This window comes from Chrysemys picta, chromosome 12, assembly GCF_011386835.1.
Source record: "Chrysemys picta bellii isolate R12L10 chromosome 12, ASM1138683v2, whole genome shotgun sequence".
Lineage (NCBI taxonomy): Eukaryota > Metazoa > Chordata > Testudines > Emydidae > Chrysemys > Chrysemys picta.
The window spans coordinates 7,120,739-7,148,289 of NC_088802.1; the positions used below are offsets into that span (position 1 = coordinate 7,120,739).

The 27,551-nt window shown below is 51.1% G+C and overlaps 2 protein-coding genes across 3 annotated transcripts in view; one reads left to right on the forward strand and one right to left on the reverse strand.

Moving 5' to 3' along the window:
* Positions 1–5,754: 5,754 nt before the first annotated feature.
* LOC101954171 (C-type lectin domain family 2 member D-like) overlaps positions 5,755–27,551 on the reverse strand; it is a 36,087-nt gene continuing 14,290 nt past the window's right edge. The window contains exons 2-7 of one of the 2 annotated variants that reach the window (XM_065564257.1): positions 16,968–17,156; positions 13,289–13,405; positions 12,253–12,434; positions 10,876–10,979; positions 7,294–10,685; positions 5,755–6,369 (exon numbers count right to left, since the gene is read on the reverse strand). In XM_065564257.1, coding sequence (XP_065420329.1) covers positions 10,535–10,685; positions 10,876–10,979; positions 12,253–12,434; positions 13,289–13,405; positions 16,968–17,046 — 633 coding nt within the window. In that variant the 5' untranslated portion in view covers positions 17,047–17,156 and the 3' untranslated portion in view covers positions 5,755–6,369; positions 7,294–10,534. The remainder of the gene's footprint in view (positions 6,370–7,293; positions 10,686–10,875; positions 10,980–12,252; positions 12,435–13,288; positions 13,406–16,967; positions 17,157–27,551) is intronic. The other variant, XM_065564258.1, reaches the window with a different exon arrangement.
* Positions 17,914–19,467, forward strand: LOC135974923 (uncharacterized). Its single transcript, XM_065564233.1, has 2 exons — positions 17,914–18,454; positions 18,998–19,467. The coding sequence occupies exons 1-2, from the start codon at positions 17,914–17,916 to the stop codon at positions 19,465–19,467; spliced, it is 1,011 nt and encodes a 336-aa protein (XP_065420305.1).

Genomic DNA, 27,551 nt, shown 5'->3' on the forward strand with positions numbered 1-27,551 from the left:
GCAAGGAGCCGTGACCCAGTCTGAAGGGTGCAAACCCCAGAAGGGCAAGAAATCATTAAAGGCACCAGGGAGCAACTGGAGCCAATGGGATGAATTGAGCAAGGGGGGAAATTTCACGCTGGTGCTGAAGAGATGATCCCCAGCAGAGGGTCTGAGAATCTGGGAAATTACAACCCCTGCGGTCTCTTTGGGGACCAGTGTGTCAAATTTATGAATGGCTTCTCGCTGCTTGTGTTCTACTCCATGGGGGAGGGTGACCACAGCTGTATTCACACTATTGTAATATAATATTCACACCCCTACACACTAGTGTAATAATCTTTATACAAAATACACTTTTTAAAGGCATCATCTGAAAACTAATAACTTGCTGGTCAATAATATCATGGGGAAATGGATGTAGCAACATTATATGTAAAGTTATGAATTCCCCCTAAATGATATTGGTAGCACACATTCTGACACATATAGCCCTGCTTAGGAAGAACTGGTCAAGCAGATCGTAAACAAAGGAATGTGTGTTTCACTCAGTTTACATATACATTGTAAACAGGGTCCTCAGACAGCGAGAGAGGGAAGACAGGAGACAAGGAAAATCTGCATTTCAGGAAACAGGAGAGAAGAAACAGCACAGAACTTTTCACCACCAGACATCATGTCGCCTTCTTTACTGTTTGAATAAACTTTGCTTTGAGGGGGTGTCCTTCAGGAAACTGCATCTCAAAGGGGAACTGGACTATAAAAGTGAGGGGCAAGAACACCCCACGTTCCCTCTCCCTACCCAGCTCTCTTTTTTCACCTAAGATAAGAAAAGAAAAAGATGTTGGACTTTGGGAGCAGATCCTGGCTTGAGAGTTTGGTCAGTAACGTTACTGTGAACCTGTGGTGAGGGACGTCACCTTGAACCAAGTCTAGGTTGTTTAGTGTAGAAAATGTTTTATCTTTAGTGTTCTTGCAACCATTCCTGACTTTATGCCTCATTACTTGTACTCACTTAAAATCTCTCTCTGTAGTTAAATAAACTTGTTTTAGTCTTTAATTATAACTAATCCAGTGCTGTGAGATGTTTGGGTAACTCCATTTAATGTAGCAGACTGTGTATGTTGCTCCTCTGTGAGGGGCAATGGACATAGTAGATCTGGGCTGTCCAGGAGAGGGCTGGACAGTGCAGAACATGTTCTGGGGGAAAGTCCAGGACTGGGAGTGTGTTGGGGTTACCCTGCAAGTAGTGATCAAGGCTGCTGGAAGCCAGAGTGTGGCTAGTGCTTGCCGACAGGCTGCTGGACCAGGGCTGTGGCTATGCACAGCCACTCAGGCTGTGACCTGCAGGCTGTTTGGCCCAGGTTGGGAGTTTCTGCACAGGATTGTGAGGCACCCCAGACTGCAGGGCAAGCGGTGACACAGCCTCTCCCTGGTTGGGATCACACCCTGGAACATTTGATTCCCACACACTGGCTCCCAGGGGGTTTTCCAGAGACTGAGACAGAACTTAGGACACACAAATGCTGAGTTGAAACAGATTCACGACTTTCATTTTGATTCAAATGACCTGCTCTAGGCAGAGGGGCGATCCCAACCCCACAGGGAGGGCCTGGAAGGGTCACTGGCTACTAGACTCCCCTTTGGGAGAGGGATGATTTCAGGTGTGTTTAATGTGTGGGAACTTTTAGTGATTTTTATACATTTTCTCCTTAATGCTTTTGCCCTAAAATAAATGTATCAGCTGAGGAAGGGCCGTGTGCTAGCTTGTAACAGCTGGAACATGCTGGGCATTGCGCTCAGAGCAGAAGCAAGGTGCAGGTGCCAGCTTTTAGACAGACTGGCTTGCTGGGGATACCCAGCGTATAGAAGGGCCCAGTGAGGGAGTGGGACGGAGTCTCTGCCCAGAGACAGGGGGTGGCTGGAGACTCGAGCCCTCACTTGATGGAGGTGGGATAGAGATCCAGTTACCCTGAAACGGTGACAGTCTCCCCGAGAGAAGGGTCACAAACCGCAGCACTAGGGTAATTGACAACTAGGACCGGACAAAACCCTGGTGGCAGACTAAGAAACAAGGAAACAGGCTGCAGCGTGTGGGGGCCATGGAGGGGACTAGAACAAGGCTTTGTTACATCTGGTTTCTGTTAGGGAGTTTATTCCTTCACCCTCTCACTTCCCTGGTCCTTCTGGCATGAACAGAGAGCAACAATACCCAAAAGTCCAAAAGCGCAAACAATTCGATGTTTATTGGGGTGAACTTCCAACAAGCATGATTCCAGTTTCCTTCCTTAGTGTCCCCCTTCCCAGCTCTGACACCACAGAGCCTTGCTTATGTCCCTGTTCCCATTCCCCCCCTTAACAAAACATGATCCCAATTCCCCCAGTCCCTGTTCCCATTTCCCCCCCCCTACTTCCTGATTGCAGGCTATATAGTAAAACTTGAGTTCTGCTTAGCTATACCTTAACCAGTCATTTTACTGAAATTTAACTAACCAATCCTAACATACTGTAACATGATTAGCTAACCAATTATATCCCACCACCTTAATTAGTTTACACCCAGCAAAATTATACAGCAGACAGAAACAATTACAGAACCAGACAGAGACCATGCAAATAAAAATTCAAAATAATACAGAAGTGAGGATTTCACAACTGCATCTATACAGACGTAAGGGTTTTCCAGCTGTGTCTATTGATAAGTGAGTTCTTACCAGACAGAAAACTATCAAACTAAATTTCCTTCTACATCTTCTAGGCTCTTCCCTTTCTCTGGAGGTGACAGGAATATCAGGACAGGACTGTATTCCTAACAGCCCAATAGCACCTTATTTCCATGTGACTAGTTTGGAATGTGAGGATGTGACCATACACTTCCCAGTTTATGGCTGCCTCTGCTGCTTAGCCGACAGCCTTAGCCTAAGAACCAGGCCTCAGACTGTCACAGTACGAGAAGGCCCTTACACATACAGAGAGTGATTTTGATTCTTTCTTTTATACCTCTATAACTAGCTAAGTGATAAGAATACACCTAAATTCTTAAAGTATAGGCCAGACAGGCTTGAATATCTATATCCTAACAAGAGTATTTGTGGCACCTTAGAGACTAACACATTTATTAGAGCATTGCTTTAGGTTGGGGGGGTTGTCTGTAAGCGAGGACAGGTCTGTCTCCCAAGATCTGTGGGTATGTCTACACTACGAAATTAGGTTGAATTTATAGAAGCTGGTTTTATAGAAATCGGTTGTATACAGCCAATTGTGTGTGTCCCCACATAAAATGCTCTAAGTGCTCTAGTCGGCGGACCGTGTCCACAGTACCGAGGCTAGCGTCGACTTCCGGAGCATTGCACTATGGGTAGCTATCCCACAGTTCCCGCAGTCTCCGCCGCCCATTGGAATTCTGGGTTGAGATCCCAATGCCTGAATGATGCAAAACAGTGTCACGGGGTGTTCTGGGTACATGTCGTCAGGCCCCTCCCCCTCCATCAGAGCACTGGCAGACAATAGATTCGCGCCTTTTTACCTAGGTTACCTGTGCAGACAACATACCACGGCAAGCATGGAGCCCGCTCAGATCAGCTCACCGTCACCATATGTCCTCTGGGTGCCGGCAGACATGGTACTGCATTGCTACACAGCAGCAGCAGCTAACTACCTTTTGGTGGTAGATGGTGCAGCATGAGTGGTAGCCGTGGGGCTGGCAGCCGTAGGGCTGCATTGCACCAGCCCCTTGCCTTTTGGTAGAAGATGGTATATTACGATTGGTATCCATTGTTGTCGTACTGCAGTGGCTGTTAATCATGGGCACCTAGGCAGACATGCAACTGTCTCGATGATGATGGCTATCAGTCGTAGTATGCTATTTTCTGCTAAGCACCCAGAAGAGGCCGAGGGCAATCTGGATGCTGGCAGATGTAGGGCTGCATTGCTACACAACAGCAGCCCCTTGCCTTTTGGTAGAAGATGGTATATTATGACTGGTATCTGTCATTGTACTGCAGTGGCTATCACTCATGCTGCACTTTCGGCTGCCAGCTTAAGATGTAAAAAATAGATTTGTGCTGTATTCATTTTCTTCCCCGCCCTCCTTGAAATCAAGGGCCTGCTAAACCCAGGGTTTTGAGTTTAATCTTTGGGGGGACCATTGTGTGTGACAGTTGTTTGTGTTTCTCCCTGATGCACAGCCACCTTTCTTGATTTTAATTCCCTGTACCTGTACGCCATGTCATCGTGTATCTGACGGCCCTCCCTCCCTCCCTCCTTCCCCTGGTCTGTCAGATACTAGTTTTGCGCCTTTTTTCAGACCAGGCGCCATAGCTAGCACTGGGATCATGGAGCCCGCTCAGATCACCGCGGCAATTATGAGCACTATGAACACCACGCGCATTGTCCTGGAGTATATGCAGAGCCAGGACATGCCAAAGCGAAACCAGGACCAGCCGAGGAGGCGATTGCAGCACGGCGACGAGAGTGATGAGGAAATTGACATGGACATAGACCTCTCACAAGGCACAGGCCCCAGCAATGTGGAAATCATGGTGTTACTGGGGCAGGTTCATGCCGTGGAATGCCGATTCTGGGCCCGGGAAACAAGCACAGACTGGTGGGACCGCATCCTGCTGCAGGTGTGGGACGATTCCCAGTGGCTGCGAAACTTTCGCATGCATAAGGGCACTTTCATGGAACTCTGTGACTTGCTTTCCCCTGCCCTGAAGCAGCAGAATACTAGGAGGAGAGCAGCCCTCACAGTTGAGAAGCGCGTGGCGATAGCCCTGTGGAAGCTTGCAACGCCAAACAGCTACCAGTCAGTCGGGAATCAATTTGGAGTGGGCAAATCTACTGTGGGGGCTGCTGTGATCCAAGTTGCCAGGGCAATGAAAGACCTGGTGATATCAAGGGTAGTGACTCTGGGAAACGTGCAGGCCATATTGGATGGCTTTGCTGCAATGGGATTCCCAAACTGTGGTGGGGCCATAGACGGAACCCATATCCCTATCTTGTCACCGGAGCACCAAGCCACCGAGTACATAAACTGCAAGGGGTACTTTTCAATGCTGCTGCAAGCCCTGGTGGATCACAAGGGACATTTCACCAACATCAACGTGGGATGGCCGGGAAAGGTACATGATGCTCACCTCTTCAGGCACTCTGGTCTGTTTCAAAAGCTGGAGGAAGGGACTTTCTTCCCTGACCAGAAAGTAACCGTTGGGGATGTTGAAATGCCTATCGTGATCCTTTGGGACCCAGCCTACCCCTTAATGCCATGGCTCATGAAGCTGTACACAGGCAGCCTGGACAGGAGTCAGGACCTGTTCAACTACAGGCTGAGCAAGTGCCGAATGGTGGTGGAATGTGCATTTGGACGTTTAAAAGCGCGCTGGCGCAGCTTACTGACTCACTCAGACCTCAGAGAAAAGAATATCCCCATTGTTATTGCTGCTTGCCGTGCGCTCCACAATATCTGTGAGAGTAAGGGGGAGACCTTTATGGCGGGGTGGGAGGTTGAGGCAAATCGCCTGGCCGCTGATTACGCGCAGCCAGACACCAGGGCGGTTAGAGGAGCACAGCAGGGCACGGTGCACATCATAGAAGCTTTGAAAACAAGTTTTGTAACTGGCCAGGCTACAGTGTGAAACTTCTGTTTGTTTCTCCTTGATGAACCCTCCGCCCTCCCCCACCCGGTTCACTCTACTTCCCTGTAAACCAACCACCCACCCACCCTCCCCTCCCCACTTTGAGCACCACTTGCAGAGGCAATAAAGTCATTGTTACTTCACATTCATGCATTCTTTATTAATTCATCACACAACTAGGGGGATAATTGCCAACGTAGCCCGGGAAGGGTGGGGAAGGAGGGAAGGAAAAGGACACACTGACTGCATTTTAAAACTTCAACTCTTATTGAAGGCCAGCCTTCTGATGCTCGGTCAATCATCCGGGGTGGAGTGACCGGAGGCCCCCTCACCATGTTCTTGGGCATCTGGGTGAGGAGGCTATGGAACTTGGGGAGGAGGGCTGTTGGTTAGACAGGGGCTGTAGCGGCGGTCTCTGCTCCTGCTGCCTTTCCTGCAGCTCAACCATACGCTGGAGCATATCAGTTTGATGCTTCAGCAGCCGGAGCATTGACTCTTGCCTTCTGTCAGCAAGCTGACGCCACCTATCATCTTCAGCCCGCAACTTGCTCTGTTCATCCCACGATTCAGCCCACCACCTCTCCTCTCGTTCATATTGTGCTTTTCTGTACTCTGACATTGACTGCCTCCACGCATTCTGCTGTGCTCTATCAGTGTGAGAGGACATCTGAAGCTCCGTGAACATAATCGTCCCACGTCCTCCGTTTTCTCTTTCTAATGTTCACTAGCCTCTGTGAAGGAGAAACATTTGCAGCTGGTGGAGGAGACGGGAGAGGTGGTTTAAAAAAAGACACATTTTAGAGAACAATGGATACACTCTTTCACGTTAAATTTTGCTGTTCACATTACACAGCACATGTGCTTTCGTTACAAGGTCGCATTTTTCCTCTTATAGTGAGGGCCTGCCGGTTTGGTGTGAGAGATCACTCACGCAGTGTCAGGCAACAGATTTCGACTTGCAGGCAGCCATGGTAAGCCAGTCTTTTGGCTTTTTTAACCTTCTTAACATGTGGGAATGGTTTCAAACAGCAGCGCCCTCATTTCCCATATCAAGCATGAATTGGGTTGGCCATTTAAAATGGGTTTGCAATGTAAAAGGAGGGGCTGCGGTTTCCAGGTTAACATGCAGCACAAACCCAACTACCCCCCCCCCACACACACACCCAATTCTCTGGGATGATCACTTCACCCCTCCCCCCTACCGCGTGGCTAACAGCGGGGAACATTTCTGTTCAGCCGAGCAGGAAGGGGCACCTCTGAATGTCACCTTAATAAAATCGCCCCATTTCAATCAGGTGACCGTGAATGATATCACTCTCCTGAGGATAACAAAGAGCGATAAGGAATGGATGTTGTCTGCATGCCAGCAAACACCGGAATCATACGCTACAATGCTTTGTTATGCAATGATTCCAGACTACGTGCTACTGGCCTGGCGTGGTAAAGTGTCCTACCATGGCGGACTGGATAAGGCAGCCCTCCCCAGAAACCTTTTGCAAAGGCTTTGGGAGTACATGAAGGAGAGATTTCTGGAGATGTCCCTGAGGATTTCCGCTCCATCCCCATACACGTTAACAGACTTTTCCAGTAGCTGTACTGGCCACGATTGCCAGGGCAAATTAATCATTAAACACGCTTACTTTTAAACCATGTGTAATATTTACAAAGGTACTCTCACCAGAGGTCCCTTGTGTGCCCTCAGGGTCTTGGGTGAGTTTGTGGGTTACTGGTTCCAGGTCCAGGGTGACAAACATATCCTGGCTGTTGGGGAAACCGGTTTCTCCGCTTCCTTGCTGCTGTGAGCTATCTACATTACCTCCATCCTCATCTTCCTCGTACCCCGAACCCTCTTCCCTGTGTGTTTCTCCAGTGAGGGAGTCATAGCACACGGTTGGGGTAGTGGTGGCTGCACCCCCTAGAATGGCATGCAGCTCTGCGTAGAAGCGGCAAGTTTGCGGCTCTGCCCCGGACCTTCCGTTTGCTTCTCTGGCTTTGTGGTAGGCTTGCCGTAGCTCCTTAATTTTCACGCGGGACTGCTGTGCGTCCCTGTTATGGCCTCTTTCCTTCATGGCCTTGGAGATCTTTTCTAATACTTTGCCATTTCTTTTACTGCTACGGAGTTCAGCTAGCACTGATTCATCTCCCCATATGGCGAGCAGATCCCGTACCTCCTGTTCTGTCCATGCTGGAGCTCTTTTGCGATCCTGGGACTCCATCACAGTTACCTGTGCTGATGAGCTCTGCATGGTCACCTGTGCTTTCCACACTGAGCAAACAGGAAATGAAATTCAAACTTTCGCAGGCCTTTTCCTGTTTACCTGGTCAGTGCATCTGAGTTGAGAGTGCTGTCCAGAGCGGTCACAAAGAAGCACTGTGGGATAGCTCCCAGAGGCCAATAACGTCGAATTCCATCCACACTACCCCAATTCCGACCTGATAAGGCTGATTTTAATCGCTAATCCCCTCGGAGGTGGAGTAAAGAAACCGGTTTAAAGGGCCCTTTAAGTCGAAAGAAAGGGCTTAGTCGTGTGAACGTGTCCAGGCTTAATTCAATTTAACGCTGCTAATGTCGACCTAAACTCATAGTGTAGACCAGGCCTGTGAGAGTAAAGGATCATCTTTCAGGATAGGTTGTAGATCTCTGATGATGCGCTGGAGAGGTTTTAGTTGGGGGCTGAAGGTGACAGCTAGTGGTGTTCTGTTATTTTCTTTGTTGGGCCTGTCTTGTAGGAGGTGACTTCTGGGTACTCTTCTGGCTCTGTCAATCTGTTTTTTCACTTCAGCAGGTGGGTATTGTAGTTTTAAGAATGCTTGATAGAGATCTTGTAGGTGCTTGTCTCTATCTGAGGGATTGGAGCAAATGCGGTTATATCTTAGAGCTTGGCTGTAGACAATGGATCGTGTGGCGTGTCCTGGATGGAAGCTGGAGGCATGTAGGTAAGTGTAGCAGTCAGTAGGTTTCTGGTATAGGGTGGTATTTATGTGACCATCGCTTATTAGCACTGTAGTGTCCAGGAAATGGACCGCTTGTATGGATTGATCTAGGCTGAGGTTGATGGTGGGATGGAAATTATTGAAATCATGGTGGAATTCCTCAAGGGCTTCTTTTTCATGGGTCCAGATGATGAAGATGTCATCAATGTAGCGCAAGTAGACTAGGGGCGTTAGGGGACGAAAGCTAAGGAAGTGTTGTTCTAAATCAGCCATAAAAATGTTGGCATACTGTGGGGCCATGTGGGTACCCATAACAGTGCCGCTGACTTGAAGGTATATATTGTCCCCAAATGTGAAATACTTGTGGGAGAGGACAAAGTCACAAAGTTCAGCCACCAGGTTAGCTGTGACATTATCGGGGATACTGTTCCTGATAGCTTGTAGTCCATCTTTGTGTGGAATATTGGTGTAGAGGGCTTCTACGTCCATAGTGGTCAGGATGGTGTTTTCTGGAAGATCACCGATGGATTGTAGTTTCCTCAGGAAGTCAGTGGTGTCTCGAAGATAGCTGGGAGTGCTGGTAGCACAGGGTCTGAGGAGAGAGTCCACATAACCAGACAAGCCTGATGTTAGGGTGCCAATGCCTGAGATGATGGGGCGTTCAGAATTTCCAGGTTTATGGATCTTGGGTAGCAAATAGAATACCCCTGGTCGGGGTTCTAGGCATGTGTCTGTACAGATTTGTTCCTGTGCTTTGTCAGGGAATTTTTTTAGCAGATGGTGTAGTTTCTTTAGATAATCCTCAGTGGGATCAGAGGATAATGGTCTGTAGAATGTGGTGTTAGAGAGCTGTCTAGCAGCCTCTTGGTCATATTCCAATTTATTCATGACGACAACAGCACCTCCTTTGTCAGCCTTTTTGATTATGATGTCAGGGTTGTTTCTGAGGCTGTAGATGGCGTTGTGTTCAGCATGGCTGAGGTTATGGGGCAAGTGATGTTCCTTTTCCACAATTTCAGCCTTTGCACGTCGACGGAAGCAATCTATGTAGAAATCCAGTCTGTTGTTTCGACCGTCTGGAGGAGTCCACGCAGAATCCCCTTTTTTGTAGTGCTGGTAGGGGGGATTCTGTGGTTTAGTATGCTGTTCAGAGGTATGTTGGAAATATTCTTTGAGTCAGAGACATCGAAAGTAGGATTGTAGGTCACCGCAGAACTGTATCATATTCATGGGTCTGGAGGGACAAAAGGAGAGGCCCCGAGATAGGACAGACTCTTCTGCTGGGCTAAGAGTATAGCTGGAAAGATTAACAATATTGCTGGGTGGGTTAAGGGAACTACTGTTGTGGCTGCTTGTGGCATGTAGCAGTTTAGATAGTTTAGTGTCCTTTTTCCTTTGTAGAGAGGCAAAGTTGTCTTGTAAATGGCTTGTCTAGTTTTTGTAAAGTCTATCCATGAGGAAGTTTGTGTGGAAGGTTGGTTTCTTATGAGAGTATCCAGTTCTGAGAGCTCATTCTTAATCTTTCCCTGTTTGCTGTATAGGATGCTGATCAGGTGGTTTCGCAGTTTCTTTGAGAGTGTGTGACACAGTCTCTCAGCATAGTCTGTGTGATATGTAGATTGTAATGGATTTTTTACCTTTAGTCCTTTTGGTATGATGTCCATCTGCTTGCATTTGGAAAGGAAGATGATGTCTGTCTGTATCTGTATGAGTTTTTTCATGAAGTTGATGGACTTCCACTCCATATGGCTAAATGCAGTGCCTTGCATAATGACAGGTTTCAGAGTAGCAGCCGTGTTAGTCTGTATCCGCAAAAAGAACAGGAGTACTTCTGGCACCTTAGAGACTAACATATTTATTAGAGCATGCTCTAATAAATATGTTGGTCTCTAAGGTGCCACAAGTACTCCTGTTCTTTTTGCGGATACAGACTAACACGGCTGCTACTCTGAAATATATCCTAACAGTCTCTGATTCCCTTGAGCTCATGAATCCCCTCCCACTCCATGCTCCTCTCCCTTCACAGGGGTATCAGGTCTACTGCAGATCCATTTTCTCAGTGAGCTGCAGCTGGAGCTGATGACGTTGAGGTCTTCGTCCAGAAACGCACAGTCTGGTCCTCCTTGTATCTCAAACCTGTAACCCAGAGACAATTGGAGCTAGAGTCAGTGTGTGCCAGACAGGGAGGGAGCTGCTGCACTCACAGCCCCTCAGGATCCCCCCCTCCCTGCACGAGCACCAGGCCCCGCTCCCGGCAAGAGGGGACGTTAAAGCAGCCAGTGGGGCATTTACATCACATCTGACCAACACAGAGAAAAAGACTCACCGATGGTCAAACTCGGTCCCGTTGACCCATTTCCAAACCTGGCCCGTGTCCTTCCGGAGGCCGATCCAGTGGTCCAGTTTGCCTTTGTAGGGCAGCAGGGAACCCTTAGAAACCCAATAAACACAATCAGCTGTGTTAGGCCCTGACTCTGTGCTGCTCCAACACCCACCAGGGCCATGGGCAGCGGGAGATTTCTAGAGACTTTGGCCTTTGTTATTGGGTGAAGGGATCAGATAAGTATTAACCCTTCACCCTCCCCAGTCTTCTTTTTGGGGCTGTGGCACCTACTGAGTGAAGCAGGAATTGAGCTGCAAGGTCACTGTCCGCCCAGCAGCCCCTTCTCAGAGCACAGCAGGGCCGGGGGGAGAAGGGAGCTGGAGGGTGAGGGCAGAGATATCCCTGCCACCAGGGCAGGGAAGTGAGGAGAGGACAATGTAGGGTTGCCAAGTGTCCGGTTTTTTACCAGAACGTTTGGTTGAAAAGAGAAACTGGCAGCCTTTACCTGCAGCAACCAGCCTCCACCACCAGGGGGTGGGAAGAGCCGGCTCTGCTTAGCCGCTGCGACTTTTCCCATCCCCCAGCCTGATGGAGAGAACTGGCTGGCTGCTGGACCGGTTTCCAAAGTAGGTACCGGACCAGTGCCGTCTGAGGGGAAGGGGGGAGACTTGTCTGCCTCTCGCTGCCCTACTGTGCCCCAATTTCCCCAGCCCCTCGCTCCAGGGACTGACCCCTGCCATGCCCCCCTATGCCCCGATTGGGCAGGGGGACAGGCTCCATGTCAGCTCCTCCCAGCTCAGCTCTGCAGGCGGCAGGAGAGTCCTGGGAAATGGGGGAGCGAGTGATTGGAGTGGGGGCAGGTGGGGTAGAGGGTGGGGCCTTGGAGGAAGAGGCGGGGCAGAGGGTGGGGCCTCGGGGGAAGGAGCGGGGCAGTGGTGTTCAGTTGTCAGGAATTAGAAAGTTGGCAACCCTAGAGAAGAGGAGGAATAAAGCCGGCCTCACCTTCAGCTGGATTCTCCCCGCCCCACCCAGGAGGAAACCCTGGGGCGGGGCTGGGCTGAGCTGGGGGGGTGGGAGGGGGCAGGTTCTCACCCCCTCTAGCCCCAGGCAGCCCATTGGCCTGGAGCTGACTAAGCCGGCCCAGCCCTGCACAGGGGGAGTCTCCCACCTGGGCTCTGGCAGATGCAGGGTCGAGGTGGCTGGAGCCCCAGGTCCAGCCAGGATTCAGCTGCCAGAACCGCACTGACTCTGGCCGCCCAGCCTGGGAGGCACCCGGGCTCCTCTCTGCCCTACAGGGGCTGAGCCCAGCCTGACTCCAGCCCTGTCTGTGGTGCCAGCGATCGCTGGGCTTGGCACAAAGCATCTATCCGGGCTTCTCACCAGCTCCTGCGGACTCTCAATCCCAGCCAGGGAGGCAGCATGCGAAGAGCAGAAGCTCTGGCTGTAGGTCCAGTTCCCTTCGGCCTTAGAAAAATAGTAACATTTCCCTTGGATCCGGATCCAGCCGTCCGGGCACCAGGAGGCAGCTGGGGGACAAGGAGGAGACGGCCTAGATTTTTCCACTGGAAAAAACAAAACACAAGGTGAGAGATCGTCCCATCTCTCATCTCTGTGGAGAACGAGCAGGGACAGAAACAAGAACTGCCCGATGGGATCAGACTGATGGGAGAGATGGGCCAGTCTGAGAGTGGCCAGCAACAGCTGCTTCAGAGGACATGGTCACCAATCCGACAAGCAGTGTAGTTGGAGTTTGTTATAACACACACTGCGGTAGTGCCAGAGGCAACCAGGCCACAGCCCCCATCAGGCTGGGGATGTACAAAGTGTGCAGTGAAGGGAATGGGGAAGGTGAGAGCCAGGGAGGAGTATGTCTGATAGGGGCGCTGGAACTGGGGTAGTAAGGGGGGCCATGCCCCACCATGTTTTAATGTGGGTCAGCCAGGCCTGCCCACTTGTTAACCTGGGCGTAGAGCCTCGGGCAGGCACGGTGGTGGCGGCGGCAGGGGCTGCGCTTCACAGCTGGGGAGCTGAGAAGGGGGATCAGCTCCCCCGCCATGACACACAGCCCCTGCTAGCGGCACCAGCCTCGTGGGGGGCTGAGGTGGGCCTTAGCTCCCCTCCCCCCACCATGGGGCCCCACCCCCTGCTCCTCTTCCCTTCCGAGGCTCTGCCACCTGGCCAGGCCAGAAGCCAGAGCCGGGGTGTGGTAAGAGCCACCCAGGGAACCCGGGCTGCTGTGGGGAGCCGCAGACACCCCACCGGCCCTGGGGGAAAAGGAGTGGGGGAGGCCTAGAGAGACTCCTGTCTGACCTGACTGCTAAAGCAGAGAGGCCAGGGACAGATGAGGTGGAGGTGTGAGCTGCAAAGGAAGAAAGCTCCACACCCAGAGACTGAATCATCGGGGTTGGGAACTTACCTATCAAAGCTGCTACTAGAGCGATGACAACGACCGTCATAACCACGATTATGGCTCTGAGGACAGCTGGACGATACCATAGTGCAGGTTTCCTGGAGCTGGAATTAGCTGGATGACCTGGAAGATCAAAACCTGTTAATCAAAGAGTATCAGGATTGGAAGGGACCTCAGGAGATCTAGTCCAACCCCCTGCTCAAAGCAGGGCAAATTCCCAGACATTTTTTTTCTAGGGCTTTTAATACTCTCTGCCCTAGGAGGACACCTCTTTGTTCTTACTGTGGAAAATTCCAGCAGCAAGATGGAGTCTGGAGTCACATGGGCAAGTCACATGTCCATGCATGACTCAGTTTGCAGGCTGAAGCCATTGTTTACATGCTAGTTTGAACCTTTTCAGGAAAGCTCAGATGTGGATTGGCGTCTCCCAAGGTTCACTGTCTCTTAAGTGTTTCTTGATTGAGCACTTACTGAGAATAGTCCCTTCTCAAGAGTTAGCTGACCAAATGTTTTACCGAGGCTTCGTAGAATCAAAACACCTTGATATACAAGTACATAGCCAATATTCATAACTTCAACTACAAAAATTCACACACACACAAATAGCATAATCATAACCAGGAAATCATACCCTTTCCATAGACACCTTACACAACAACCTTTGTATAATATTTGCTGAAAATATATAACAGTGGTTGCAACAATAATCTATATGGTCACAGGTTATGTCTGTAATGTCACAAGGGGATTGTGGCAGGGCAGGGGTAAACCCCTTGAATGCCCTGCTAAAATGCTGGCTAAAGCCCTAATGTCTGGTAGGGAGGCCAGGTGCGGGGGGCCCAGGTAGTCAGCAGAGAGCCCAGCTACAGGCCCAGATGAGGGCTGGCTCACGCCTATGAGTTGAGTAAGTAGCGACAGTTGGGCTGAGGAGGGCTATAAAAGCCCTGAGGAAAGCTCAGTCAGGAGGCTAGCCTGGGAGGGTTACATCTCTGTCACCTCACCGAAAGAAAGGAGCCTCACGGGCCAGGAGACCCTGGGAGGGTCTGACTGGGGATAGCTGTTGGGGGAGAAAGGGAGATAACACTGTTGCACTGTGTGACGTTATTGACATAAACTGGGACCGTATAGATCATTGTTGCAACCAAGGTCCTGTAGTGGCACCCAAATCTTGTATAAAGGGGGTCAAATGGGGTGTCTAGGACAAGGTTATGGTTTACTGGTTATGATTATGCTGTCTATATGTGTGTATCAGTTTTGTAGTTGAAGTTATGAATATTGGCTCTATACTGTCTGTATGGCAAACTTATGCTATGCTTCTGGGTGACATCCCAGACAAGCTGAGATTAGCTCTGCCTAGCCTGCTTGATGGCCCATTAAAGACCATCAGCTATACAATGGACCCATTGAGAGAAGGCAAATACGCCTTGTAACTCAGCAAAGTATGCAGGGACTGGCCCATGTGACTCCAGACTCCATTTTGCTGTAATTTTCCACAGTAAGAACAAAGAGGTGTTCTTACACCTGGAAAAGACTATATAAGGCTGATGCCTCATCTCCATCTTGTCTTCAATCCTGCTTCTTACCTCTGGAGGAACTTTGCTACAAACTGAAGCTCTGAACAAAGGACTGAGGACCCATCCCAGCGGGGGATGTATTCCAGAGACTTGATTTGCAACCTGCAGTTTATTCCATCGCTGCTGCAAGCCTGAACCAAGAACTTTGCCATTACTGTATGTAATTGATTCCATTTAACCAATTCTAGCTCTCATCTCTATCTTTTTCCTTCTATGAATAAACCTTTAGATTTTAGATTCTAAAGGATTGGCAACAGCGTGAATTGTGGGTAAGATCTGATTTGTATATTGACCTGAGTCTGGGGCTTGGTCCTTTGGGATCAGGAGAACCTTTTTCTTTACTGGGGTATTGGTTTTCATAACCATTTGTCCCCATAACGAGTGGCACTGGTGGTGACACTGGGAAACTGGAGTGTCTAAGGAGATTGCTTGTGAGACTTGCGGTTAGCCAGTGGGATGAGACCGAAGTCCTCCTACTCTGGCTGGTTTGGTTTGCCTTAGAGGTGGAGAAACCCCAGCCTTGGGCTGTAACTGCCCTGTTTTAGCAATTTGTCCTGAGTTGGCACTCTCAGTTGGGTCCCGCCAGAACCGCATTGTCACACACTGTAAATAAAGACACAAGGGTGAAGCACTGAAGAAGGCGTGGGGACTCTTTAGTTTAACCAGCCAACACAGGGCCCAGACATGAGAGAGTGGAAACCTGTGTCGACCCTGTGACACTGGGGGCTTGTCCAGGATCCTCCTAGCCATCGCTAACAGTGGCTGCTGGCATGGAGGAGACCCTAAAATGGCTGGTGACCACGGTGCAAGAAATGCAACAGTCCCAACAGACAGAACGGCAGGCCCTGATGATATGGCAGGCAGACCAACAGCAGACACTCCAGGAGTTTATCAGGGAACAGTCAGCAAACCAACAGATCCTCCAAAAGGTGGTGAGTCTGGCACTGGGGGACAGGACCAGGATGCCGGGGTGGGGCTCTGCAAGATGGGCCCCACAGATGACCCAGATGCATCCCTGGGGACTTTCGAATGGGTGGCTACAGCGGCCAGCTGAGTGTGGGCGACCTGGGCCCTGTGGCTAGGTGAAGCACTGAAGAAAGCCAACACAGGGCCCAGGCATGGGAGAGTGGAAACCTGTGCAGACCGTGTGACAGGGATATTCAATTAGATTAAAGAGTTGGGAAAGGAACTATTTTTACCAGCCAATGTATAATTAGACTGTGGAACTCACTGCCACAGGAAATTGATAAAAAGAATTTAGGAAAGTTAAAGGGATTGAGCATTTATATGGTTAACATGAAATATCCAGAGTTGCCATAATTAATAACCAAAGGTTGGCAGGAACTTTGGAAGACCGCCTGTGTCCCAGGGAGAGTAAATCCAGGGAACCCCTGCTGGAGTTCAGTCTTAGCAAATCCTCTTCCCTAGCACCCAGAGACATCTGAGGGCATGATAAATTCACTGGCAAAACACAAGTGAATGCGCTGTGGCTACAGGCAGCTACACCTGCTCCTGGCCATGCACGGAGGCAGGCTCTGCATACAGGGCCGGCTCCAGGGTTTTGGCCGCCCCAAGCAGCCAAAACAAACAAACAAACAAAAACAACAACAAAAAATAAGCCGCGATCGCGATCTGCGGCGGCAATTCGGCGGGAGGTCCTTCGCTCCTAGGTGGAGTGAGGGACCGTCCGTCGAATTGCCGCTGAATACCTGGACGTGCTGCCCCTCTCCAGAGCGGCCGCCCCAAGCACCTGCTTGACAAGCTGGTGCCTGGAGCCGGCCCTGTCTGCATGGGTTATGAGTGCAAACACCTCAACTCACACACTGGAAGGACAACCAACCAGAAGGAAAGAGCAGTGACAGGAGCGACCCAGGGAGACGTGAGCCAAATGTTTTCAAGGGGATAGAACATGTGCAGTCCTAAAAACCATACGTGCAACTGCCACACAAGAGAGCATGTGCAGCACGAGCTGAGTCCACTGGAGCAATACAGCCTCTGCTGCACGGGGCGGGGGTGGGTGGAGGGAGGAGGAGGAGAAAAGACAGCTACATCCACCCCTGAAAGGCATCTCCTCTCTCCAGCCTGTTCCTAGGCAGGGAAGCTCCAGTTACCTCGTTCTCCTCCACTCTCCAAGTCTATTGAGTTGTTAAGAGGCTGTTCAGGGGGATCTGCTTCCGCTCCCTCCTGCATCTCTCCTTGCAGTGAGGCAGCCGTGGGTGCTGGACTCTGATCAGCTTGGAGCCAGCTGCAAGAAATGGCTCTACGCAGCCACGGCAGAGTCAGTTCCAGTCCCAGCTGCCCTAGAATGTGAAATGACAGAGTCAGGACAGTATAGGGGTCGGTGGGTTTGTTTGTGGTGTCCCATCCCCCTGTCCCTCAGAACAAAAGCCCAGCACAGTGTGGTACATAACCCCATCCTGTGTCATCAGCCCCTCATTGAAGATTCCCCATTTCCTCTCACTCCTCAATTGGGAGTTGGGCAGGAGAGGGACACACGGACGCTGGGTGTGGGGTGCAGGCCGGGATGTGCACACGCCGTTTATGTCTGGTGTGAGGGGTACACAATGCAGAGCTGTGTGTAGTGCCTCCCCCTGCACTGGCAACTCTGGGAAGTTGGGGGGTGGGGTGAGTTTAAGATGCAGCTTTGGGAGGGGCACAGACACAGCACCTTAGGCCTGGTCTACACTACGGGTTTAGGTCGACTTTAGCAGCGTTAAACCGAATTAAGCCTGGACACGTCCACACAACGAGGCCCTTTCTTTCGACTTAAAGGGCCCTTTAAACCGGTTTCTTTACACCACCTCCGACGAGGGGATTAGCGATAAAACCAGCCTTTGCGGGTCGGAATTGGGGTAGTGTGGACGGAATTCGATGTTATTGGCCTCCGGGAGCTATCCCACAGTGCTTCATTGTGACCGCTCTGGACAGCGCTCTCAACTCAGATGCACTGACCAGGTAGACAGGAAAAGACCCGCGAAGGTTTGAATTTCATTTCCTGTTTGCCCAGCGTGGAGAGCACAGGTGACCACGCAGAGCTCATCAGCACAGGTAACCGTCATGGAGTCCTCCCAGGATCGCAAAAGAGCTCCAGCATGGACCGAACGGGAGGTACGAGATCTGCTCGCCATATGGGGAGATGAAGCAGTGATAGCTGAACTCCGTAGCAGTAAAAGAAATGGAAAAGTATTAGAAAAGATCTCCAAGGCCATGAAGGACCGAGGCCATAACAGGGACACACAGCAGTGCCGCGTGAAAATTAAGGAGCTACGGCAAGCCTACCACAAAGCCAGAGAAGCAAACGGAAGGTCCGGGGCAGAGCCGCAAACTTGCCGCTACTACGCGGAGCTGCATGCGATCCTAGGGGGTGCAGCCACCACTACCCCAACCGTGTGTTATGACTCTCTCACTGGAGAAACACACAGGGAAGACGGTTCGGGGAACGAGGAAGATGACGATGGAGGTACTGTAGGTAGCTCACAGCAGCAAGGAAGCGGAGAAACCGTTTTCCCCAACAGCCAGGATATGTTTGTGACCCTGGACCTGGAACCAGTAACCCCCGAACTCACCCAAGACCCTCAGGGCACACAGGAGACCTCTGGTGAGTGTAACTTTGTAAATATTTGTAAACATTACAAAAAAAAGCAAGCAAGTCTGTTAACGTGTATGGGGATGGAGCGGAAATCCTCCAGGGACATCTCCAGAAAGCTCTCCTGGTTGAAATGGGGTGATTTTATTAAGGGGGACATTCAGAGGCGCCCGTTCCTGCTCTTCTGACCAGAAATGTTCCCCGCTGTTAACCACGCGGTGGGGGGGAGGGGTGAAGTGATCATCCCAGAGAATCGTGTGTGTGTGTGTGGGGGGGGTTTACTTGTGTTTGTGCCGCATGTTAACCGGGAAACCGCAGCCCCCTCCTTTTACATTGAAACCCCATTTTAAATGGACAACCCAATTCATCCTTGATATGGGAAATGCGCTGCTGTTTGCAACCTTTCCCGCATGTTAAGAAGGTTAAAAAAGCCAAAACACTGTGGCCTACGATGGCTGCCTGCAAGCCGAAATATGCGACCTTGTAATGAAAGAGTGTACCCATTGTTCCCTAAAATGTGTCTTTTTTAACCACCTCTCCCTTCTCCTCCACCAGCTGCAAATGTTTCTCCTTCGCAGAGGCTCGTGAACATTAGAAAGAGAAAACGTAAGACGAGGGACGAGATGTTCACGGAGCTGCAGATGTCCTCCCACGCTGATAGAGCACAGCAGAATGCGTGGAGGCAGTCAATGTCGGAGATGAGAAAAGCCCAACATGAACGAGAGGAGAGGTGGCGGGCTGAAGACGATAGGTGGCGTCAGCTTGCAGACAGACGGCAAGAGGCAATGCTCCGTCTGCTGGAGCATCAAACTGATATGCTCGAGCGTATGGTTGAGTTGCAGGAAAGGCAGCAGGAGCAGAGACCGCCGCTACAGCCCCTGTGTAACCAACAGCCCTCCTCCCCAAGTTCCATAGCCTCCTCACCCAGACGCCCAAGAACACGGTGGGGGGGCCTCCGTCCACCCAGTCACTCCACCCCAGATGATCGCCCAAGCATCAGAAGGCTGGGCTTCAATAAGAGTTAAAGTTTTAAAATGCAGTATGTCCTTTTCCATCCCTCCTCCCCCACCCATCCCAGCTACCTTGGCAATTATCCCCCTACCTCTGTAAGGAACTAATAAAGAATGCATGAATGTGAAAAAACAATGACTTTATTGCCTCTGCAAGCGGGAGGGGAGGGGAGGGTGGGGTGGGGTGGTTGGTTTACAGGGAAGTAGAGTGAACCGGGTCGGGGGGGGGGGGTTGGAGGGTTCATCAAGGAGAAACAAACAGAAGTTTCACACAGTAGCCTGGCCAGTCACAAAACTCGTTTTCAAAGCTTCTCTTATGCGCACCGCGCCCTGCTGTGCTCCTCTAACCGCCCTGGTGTCTGGCTGCGCGTAATCAGCGGCCAGGCGAGTTGCCTCAACCTCCCACCCCGCCATAAAGGTCTCCCCCTTACTCTCACAGATATTGTGGAGCGCACAGCAAGCAGCAATAACAATGGGGATATTCTTTTCGCTGAGGTCTGAGCGAGTCAGTAAGCTGCGCCAGCGCGCTTTTAAACGTCCAAATGCACATTCCACCACCATTCGGCACTTGCTCAGCCTGTAGTTGAACAGGTCCTGACTCCTGTCCAGGCTGCCTGTGTATGGCTTCATGAGCCATGGCATTAAGGGGTAGGCTGGGTCCCCAAGGATCACGATAGGCATTTCAACATCCCCAATGGTCACTTTCTGGTCCGGGAAGAAAGTCCCTTCCTCCAGCTTTCGAAACAGAGCAGAGTTCCTGAAGACGCGAGCATCATGTACCTTTCCCGGCCATCCCACGTTGATGTTGGTGAAACGTCCCTTGTGATCCACCAGGGCTTGCAGCAGCATTGAAAAGTACCCCTTGCGGTTTACGTAGTCGGTGGCTTGGTGCTCCGGTGACAAGATAGGGATATGGGTTCCGTCTATGGCCCCGCCACAGTTTGGGAATCCCATTTCAGCAAAACCATCCACTATTGACTGCACGTTGCCCAGAGTCACTACCCTTGCTATCACCAGGTCTTTCATTGCCCTGGCAAATTGGATCACAGCAGCCCCCACAGTAGATTTGCCCACTCCAAATTGATTCCCGACTGACCGGTAGCTGTCTGGCGTTGCAAGCTTCCACAGGGCTATCGCCACTCGCTTCTCAACTGTGAGGGCTGCTCTCATCTTGGTATCCTGGCGTTTCAGGGCAGGGGAAAGCAAGTCACAAAGTTCCATGAAAGTGCCCTTACGCATGCGAAAGTTTCGCAGCCACTGGGAATCGTCCCATACCTGCAGCACGATGCGGTCCCACCAGTCTGTGCTTGTTTCCCGGGCCCAGAATCGGCGTTCCACGGTATCAACCTGCCCCAGTAACACCATGATTTCCACATTGCTGGGGCCTGTGCCTTGTGAGAGGTCTATGGCCATGTCAATTTCCTCATCACTCTCGTCGCCGCGCTGCAATCGCCTCCTCGCCTGGTCCGGGTTTCGCCTTGGCATGTTCTGGCTCTGCATATACTCCAGGACAATGCGCGTGGTGTTCATAGTGCTCATAATTGCCGCGGTGATCTGAGCGGGCTCCATGATCCCAGTGCTAGCTATGGCGCCTGGTCAGAAAAAAGGCGCGAAAGTAGTATCTGATGGACCAGGAGAAGGAGGGCGGGAGGGAGGGAGGGAGGGAGGGAGGGCCGAGTGAGGACATGGCGTACAGGTACAGGAACAGGGAGAAACACAAACAACTGTCACACAGAATGGTGCCCCCAAAGATTAAACTGGAAACCCTGGGCTTAGCAGGCCGTTGATTTCACGGAGGAAGGGGAAGCAAATGAACACAGAACAAATCTATTTTTTACATCTTAAGGTGGCAGCCGACGCTGCAGCATGAGTGACAGCCATACCAATATGACGACGACGGGTACCAATCATAAAATACCATCATCTGCCAAAAGGCAAGGGGCTGCTGCTGTGTAGCAATGCAGCCCCACGTCTGCCAGCCCCACGTCCGCCAGCACCCAGCATCGCCCTCGGCCTCTTCTGGGTGCTTAGCAGACAATACTGGGCAATTGGCAGAAAATAGTATATTATGACTGGTAACCGTCATCATCAAAACAGTAGCATGTCTGCCCAGGTGGCCATGATTGACAGCCATACCAGTATGACGACGATGGGTACCAGTCATAATATACCATCGCCTGGAAGGGGCTGGTGCAATGCAGCACTACGGCTGCCAGCCCCACGGCTATCACTCATGCTACACTGTCTACCGCCAAAAGGCAGTTAGCAGCTGCTGCTGTGTAGCAATGCAGTCCCACGTCTGCCGGCACCCAGAGGACATATGGTGACGGTGAGCTCAGCTGAGCTGAGCGGGCTCCATGCTTGCCGTGGTATGTTGTCTGCACAGGTAACCCAGGTAAATAGGCGCGAATCTATTGTCTGCCGTTGCTGTGACGAGGGGGGAGGGGCCTGACGACATGTACCCAGAACCACCCGCGACACTGTTTTGCATCATCCGGGCATTGGGATCTCAACCCAGAATTCAAAGAAAAGGCGCGAACCGCTTCTCGGCTCGAGCTGTGGCGCAAACGTAGTATCTGACGGCCTAGGGGAAGGAGGGAGGGGGGCCGAGTGACGACATGGCGTACAGGCACAGGGAATTAAAATAAAGAACGGTGGCTGTGCATCAGGGAGAGACACAAACAACTGTCACAGACTGGTCCCCCCCAAAGATTAAACTGAAGACCCTGGGTTTAGCAGGCCGTTGATTTGACGGAGGGAGGGGGAAGCAAATGAATACAGAGAAAATCTATTTTTTAACATCTTAAGACGACGGTGCAGCGTGACTGATAGCCCTCGGCATCTTTCTGGGTGCTTGGCAGCAAATACGGGGCGGTGTATGACGATGGTCTTCAGGCCTATTGCACAATCGGCTGCTCGGGGAAGACTCTGCTAACGTGCGATGACCCGACTTGTAATAGGCCGGCTAACAGTCATAATACACCATTTACTGCCAAAAGGCAAGCCCCACGGCTGCCAGCACCCAGATCGCCGATGAAGGCTACCAGTCTACTGCACCGTCTACCGCCAAAAGGCAGTTAGCAGCTGCTGCTGTGTAGCAATGCAGTCCCACGTCTGCCGGCACCAAGAGGACATATGGTGACGGTGAGCTCAGCTGTGCTGAGCGGGCTCCATGTTGTCTGCACAGGTAACCCAGGTAACCCAGATAAAAAGGCGTGAATCTATTGTCTGCCGTTGCTGTGACGGGGGAGGGAGGGGCCTGACGACATGTACCCAGAACCGCCCGCGACACTGTTTTGCATCATCCGGGCATTGGGATCTCAACCCAGAATTCCAAGGGGCGGCGGAGACTGCGGGAACTGTGGGATAGCTGTGGGATAGCTACCCATAGTGCAATGCTCCGGAAGTCGACGCTAGCCTCGTACTGTGGACGCGGTCTGCCGACTAGAGCACCTAGAGCATTTTATGTGTGGACATACACAATCGGCTGTATACAACCGATTTCAATAAAACCGGCTTCTATAAATTCGAACTAATTTCGTAGTGTAGACACAGTCTCCCCCTCCCCCCAGTTGGATAAAAATCAGTGGTTTAAAATTTGTTTTTATTTAAATAAATACGGTTTTAAAAGAAACCAATTTAAAATTAAACTTGAAATAACAGTATGTTAAGGCCTAAACTTACTATAATCCATTAAAATAACTTAAATGAATAGGAATAATATTCCAGCAGAACATGTTGGCTGATGACGTCTTGAAGAAAGTGAAGCCACTGAAGTGGTGCCAGTCACTGGCTAAGCACCGGTGACAGAGGTTGTTAAACAGCTTTGCACAGCAGTAGCCTCTTGCGCAGGGGCAGAGACTATTCTCTTCATTTCCGTTTATTCAAAGTTAAGAAGCCGACTGGGAGTTGAAAAAGCAGCAAAGCTTGTTTTGCTCGTCCAGTCTATGGATGAAAACTAGGTGTGAGAAGCTGAGCTCTATAGCCGTGGTTCTCAACCTGCGGCCCAATCAGCACACAGCTGCGGCCCATGTGACACCTCAGGGCCATACAGATAGTATTGGATGCGGCCCATAATGGTACATAGGTTGAGAGCCACTGCTCGAAATTCCTAACGAACATGGAGTGGGAGCACAAAGGACTCGAGCATTGCATCACAGCTCCTAGCTTTTAGGTGGTGAGAAAATCCAAGAAACACCATTGTGATCCACAAAGCTGATTTAGGCACATGGGCTCCTATACAATGAATGGGGCCACCTAAGCCAACCAAAGGGAGATACTGACCAGTGGGGTGTGTCCTAAACCCAGCCCCTCTCTCAGCGATAGGCACCTAAACCACAGGGAGGCTATTGACCACAAAAGGCAGAGAAATAGGAGATGCCACATTATAACTTCTAGTCCAGTGGTTAGATCACCACCTGGGACGTCCAGATGACTCTCACAAGGCAGCAGTGCGTATCCTCAAAGGCTAAAACAGACACCGAGAGAACTTTTAGTCTCAAACTTAGGTGCTAAGTGAGTTTAGGGGCCTATCGGGCAGGGCCGGCTCTGGCTTTTTTGCTGCCCCAGGCAAAAAAGCCTCCCGCCACCCCCCGCCCCCTGGTGGGAAGCACGGCAGGGGAGGGCGGAGAGCCCGGCCACGGCCCCGCTCTCCCCGGCCGGCCGGAGCGCCGGGAGGAGGGCAGCGAGCCCGCTGCGGCTCCGCTCTCCCCGGCCGGCCGGAGCGCCAGGAGGAGGGCAGCGAGCCCGGCCGGGGCCCCACTCTCCCCGGACGGCCGGAGCCCTGGGAGGGAGGGCGGCGAGCCCACTGCGGCTCCGCTCTCCCCGGGTGAGCACCGCCCCCCTCCAGGTGCCGCCCCAAGCACATGCTTGGTAGGCTGGTGCCTGGAGCCGGCCCTGCTATCGGGTTTGTCAGAAGTTTTGTGGATTGCAGCAGAGTCAAAACTGGGATTTAGGCATCTAAGTACTTTTGCTGATCCCACCCATGGTGACTAAAAACAATCAGTTCAATTCATTAACTACAGGTAATTATTACCTTGTTATTTATTTATTTCTATCATCATAGCAGCTAGGATCCCTGGTCATGGCCAGGATACATGACTTTAAGTAATCAGTTTTAAATGCAAAACATGTTTTGATAACCTTTTTGCCCCCCTAGCGTATCCAGCATATTTAAGGTATTTTTATTTAAAAAATTTAAATGCTGAATTTTCAAGTTTAATTGAATTCTGATTCCATCCAAATAAAGCTTGACCAAAACCAAAAAAATTCACAAAAATTAAAAGTTGAAAATCTAAGTACTTGTACATGTAGCTATATCATTTAAGCAATTAATATGTATAGATATAGTGTATCCTCCTGGTTAATAAAAAATACCAAATTTACTGTAAACGCTTTATTTAGATGTAGATCTACAGATTTTAATGGTTATCAGTTTATGAGACTCAGCCTCCCTTTAGGAAAAGTAACTAAAAAGTAAAAATGCCAAACTAGATGAAAAACTGTCAGTGTAAGTGGAGGTACCTGCTTGCTGCTTTAAATCATGCTGAACAGTGGACATTTAAAATCTGGTTAATTTAAGTCAATCTGCCTTGCTCCCTCCCACCCATATACTGACAGCTCTGAGGGTTGGGGATCTGCATGGGGGTGGGGGGCTTCATTCCCCCCCGGCACTGACAACTCTGGAAGCAGGGGTGGGGGGCTCTGCATATGGCAGGGATGGTCCATTATTTTTTGTCAAGGTTCACATTTCTTGGTCAAGGTATAGTAAAGATCCAGACACCAGAGAAAATAATACCAAAAAAAATAACTGTAATGATAAGTAAATAAAAAGATTTCACAGTCCATTCAAAAATGTGTCTGGTGGCCCGGATTGGCCCGTGGTTCGCCTATTGACTACCCCGGTGTAGGGCTTGGAGGGACATCAGCCCACCCCCATGCACTGACAGCTCTGGGGGCTAGATGAAGGAGGGGGCTCTGCATGGGTTGGGGGGGGCAGACGCCTCCTCCCCACACTGAGAGCTCTGGGACCGGGCGGGGGGTGTTTGGGCTCCCGGTTACACACACCCAGGGCTACAGCTGCACGTCCTCGCCCGCGCTCACCTGCTCCCCCCCCCTGGTCCCGGGCTGAGCTCCCTACGGCCACCGCAGCGGTCGCTGGGCCGGGCCCGTGTTCCCCACGGGCGGCTCGGGCGGTTCCCCTCCCTCACCAAGGGCCGCCATTGCTCTGAAGTTCCGGTGCCCCGCAGGGAACCTGCTTCCCCCCTTCCAGCCCTGCCCACTGCCGCCATGATGCCGGGGGGGGGAGGAGGGGGAAGGGAATAGCTGCAACCCCCCTCCAGCTTCCCCCTCTCCTGTCTCCGGCGGGGCCCTGCTCCTGCCCCCTCCTCCCCCCATGGGGAAACCGGCACCTGCGATAGATGCTGCAGCCCCAGCCCTGCTATCTCCAGCTGGTTGCGCAGCCAACCTGCCAGCGGCCGGAGCCAAAGATTCACCAGGAAGGGGGGAGGGTGGTGCCTGGGGGTGGCCACGTCCCTGGAGCTGACTCAGCGCATCCCTGACCCGGCTCGGAGAAACGCGCTGCCCAGCCCTCACCTGAGACCCGAGCCGGCGACCTGAGGCCTGGCAGACCCGGAGCTCTGCACGATACAACAATCGCTTGCATGCGCAGCGCCCAAGAAAGTGACGCACTCCAAAGCAAGGTCAGACCCTCCCACCCCTTTCTGATTGGCTCAGCTCTGACGTGGAACCTATCAGCGCTCGTAGCGGGGACCCCACACCTAGGAAGGACGTCCCGCCATGACTGGCGTGTGGAACAGCTTCCATATGAGAAGAGCTTAAAAAGACTGGGATTGTTCTGCTTTGAAAAAAAAAAAAACTAAGCAGGGATATGATAGGGGTCTATAAAATCATGCATGCTGGAGAAAAAGTATTATTTACCCCTTCGCATAATACAAAAACCAGGGGTCACGCAATGACGCTACAGGCAGCAGGTTAAAAACAAACCTAAGGAACTACTTCACACAATGCATAGTCAACCTGTGGAACTCATTGCCAGGGGATATTGTGAAGGCCAAGACTATAACTGGGTTCAAAAAAGAATTAGATACATTCATGGAGGATGGGTCCATCAATGGCTATTAGCCAAGATGGTCCGGGACACAGTCCCATGCTCCGGGTGTCCCTATGCCTCTGACTGCCAGATGCTGGGACTGGACAGGTCATTCAATAATTGCCTTGTTCTGTTCATTCCCTCTGAAGCATCTAGCAACAGCCATAGTTGAAAGACAGGATACTGGGCTGTGTGGACCATTGGTCTGACCCAGTTTGGCCATTCTTATGTTCATCAGCAAACCCAGCACAAGGAGCACAGAGTCCCCCTGTACAAGGCTGCTACATTTCAACTAAAGCCAAAGAAACTAAAGGAATAAATTCACTAGCAGAGACTGAGGGTACATCTACACTACAGGGGGGAGTCGATTTAAGATACGCAAATTCAGCTACGTGAATAGCGTAGCTGAATTTGACGTATCGCAGCCGACTTACCCCGCTGTGAGGACGGCGGCAAAATCGACTTCTGCGGCTTTCTGTCGGCGGCGCTTACTCCCACCTCCGCTGGTGGAGTAAGAGCGCCAATTCGGGGATCGATTGTCGCGTCCCGACGGGATGCGATAAATCGATCCCCGAGAGGTTGATTTCTACCCGCCGATTCAGGCGGGTAGTGTAGACCTAGCCTGAGAAAGGTCCAGGTGCAGTAGTGCCCAGCCACAGATTCCCCAACAAACAGAGGGGAAGCCCTGTAACAACAAGGACACTCAACACTGACACCCCCCACTCCCCCCAAATAACCGAACAAAACTCTAAAACAAGCCAGTCAACCAGTTCAAAAAAGCCAAACTACCCCACGCAGAGCTTTTACCTCAAAAGGTAAGAGTACAGGAGACTCCAAGAAGATCACTAAGGGCTTAACTATTGCTTTTACATGGAAGGTGCATAGATACCACAGTGAAGAGTGTCTATACAGAACACTAAAGTGAGACAGGCAGTTCTCCTTCTGGGGAGGGAAACAGAGACAAAGGAAAACACTGGTTTCCACGGAG

Bases quoted from the DNA above. Each gene is read 5' to 3' on its own strand.
- LOC135974923 (XM_065564233.1), top strand. From the start codon at position 17,914: ATGGAGTCCTCCCAGGATCGCAAAAGAGCTCCAGCATGGACCGAACGG. The intron at 18,455-18,997 runs GTGAGTGTAACT...CTCCTCCACCAG, and splicing joins GGGCACACAGGAGACCTCTG to CTGCAAATGTTTCTCCTTCG.